The sequence below is a fragment of the Buceros rhinoceros genome, unplaced genomic scaffold (assembly GCF_000710305.1).
Source record: "Buceros rhinoceros silvestris isolate BGI_N320 unplaced genomic scaffold, ASM71030v1 scaffold29771, whole genome shotgun sequence".
NCBI lineage: Eukaryota > Metazoa > Chordata > Aves > Bucerotiformes > Bucerotidae > Buceros > Buceros rhinoceros.
The window spans coordinates 1-1,211 of record NW_010396439.1 but is presented as its reverse complement, the minus strand read 5'-3'; the positions used below and the strand labels follow the sequence as shown (position 1 = coordinate 1,211).

Sequence of the window (1,211 nt, the reverse complement as noted above, 5' to 3'; positions counted from 1 at the left end):
ACCCCAACGGGCAACAAAAATCAGAGAGTTGTCGAGAGCCACAAGGTCTCCTTTGCTCCAGGCTCAACCCCCCCAGGTCCCTCAGCCTCTCCTCAGTGCACTTGTGCTCCAGACCCTGCTCCAGCTCCATTGCCCTTCTCTGGACACGCTCCAGCCCCTCAAGGTCCTTCTGGGACGAAGGGGCGCAAACTGAACCCAGGAGTCAAGGTGTGCCCCCACCCCCAGTGGGCACCCCCAGTGCCAAGCCACTTAGCTCGAAGTTCACCTCTTGATGAGAATGTAATGAAGAAGGAGATATCATGGCAGTCCAGTATGTCACCCAGGGCTCTGGCGAGCTATAGTCCTCCTGGGATTCCCTAGCAATGTTCCACCTTCCCATGGAAGTATAACATCACCAGTGCACTTGGCCAAGGCCGCGAGATTGCTCAGGCAAGAACAGAAAGCCAAACCTCCACACTCCAGCCCTGCAATCTTATGCCTAAACCTTGCCCACACCTCCTCCTCTCTCATGACTGCAGACAATGTTCAGTTTCCTCCAGGAATGTCTTGGCAGATACTGGCCAGGAAGCCAGACCCAATTCCCAGCTCCAGCTGGCAGCACTGGAAGCACCAGGGGAACATCAGAAGGTCTCTGTGATGTCCCCAAATCCTGCCCAGCACAGCTGAGGGGCATGTGAGCTGCCCCCTTCCTAATGACTCCTCTCTAGCTGAATCATGAAAGCCCACGTTACACAGCGGGAGCTGATCTGCAGCATTTCCTAGTGCCCCGGCCAGCCCCCGAAAGCCAGAGCTGTCCACTGCCAGGTGCTTCCTTACCTGCAGAGATGAGACAGGCTCACAAAGATGCTTGGGTCTGACAGACGATTGTCATCCAGGAACAAGACCTCCAGAGATGGAAACCTGAAATGAGCAGAGCTGCAGATACAAAGAGGTTCATTAATAACATGATCAAGCAAAGACAGGTGAAAAATACGACATTTGCTGTCACTGCGGGAAGGTGTCTCCATGGGGAGTCTGGACTGGGGCTGTTGTCAGTATTTTAATAGAAAACTGAGATTCTACCTGAGAGCAGCTAAATTGAATCGGTCTAAACAACCATCTAGCTCAGCATCCTATCTCCAATAAAGGCAAACAGTGGATACCCTGGCATGGCAACTGTAGCTTAGCTCATAGAATCATGGACTGGTTTGGGTTGAAGAGACCTTCCAAGC

The 1,211-nt window shown here is 52.8% G+C and overlaps 1 protein-coding gene across 1 annotated transcript in view; it reads right to left on the bottom strand.

The window, feature by feature from the left end:
- The window catches only part of XRRA1 (X-ray radiation resistance associated 1), a gene marked incomplete at its 5' end in the record, with an annotated part of 9,315 nt that extends 8,400 nt beyond the window's left edge, over positions 1-915 (bottom strand). The window contains 1 exon segment of the mRNA XM_010145910.1: positions 817-915. Within this exon segment, the coding sequence (XP_010144212.1) occupies positions 817-915 (99 nt within the window).
- Between the last annotated feature and the right edge of the window lie 296 nt (positions 916-1,211).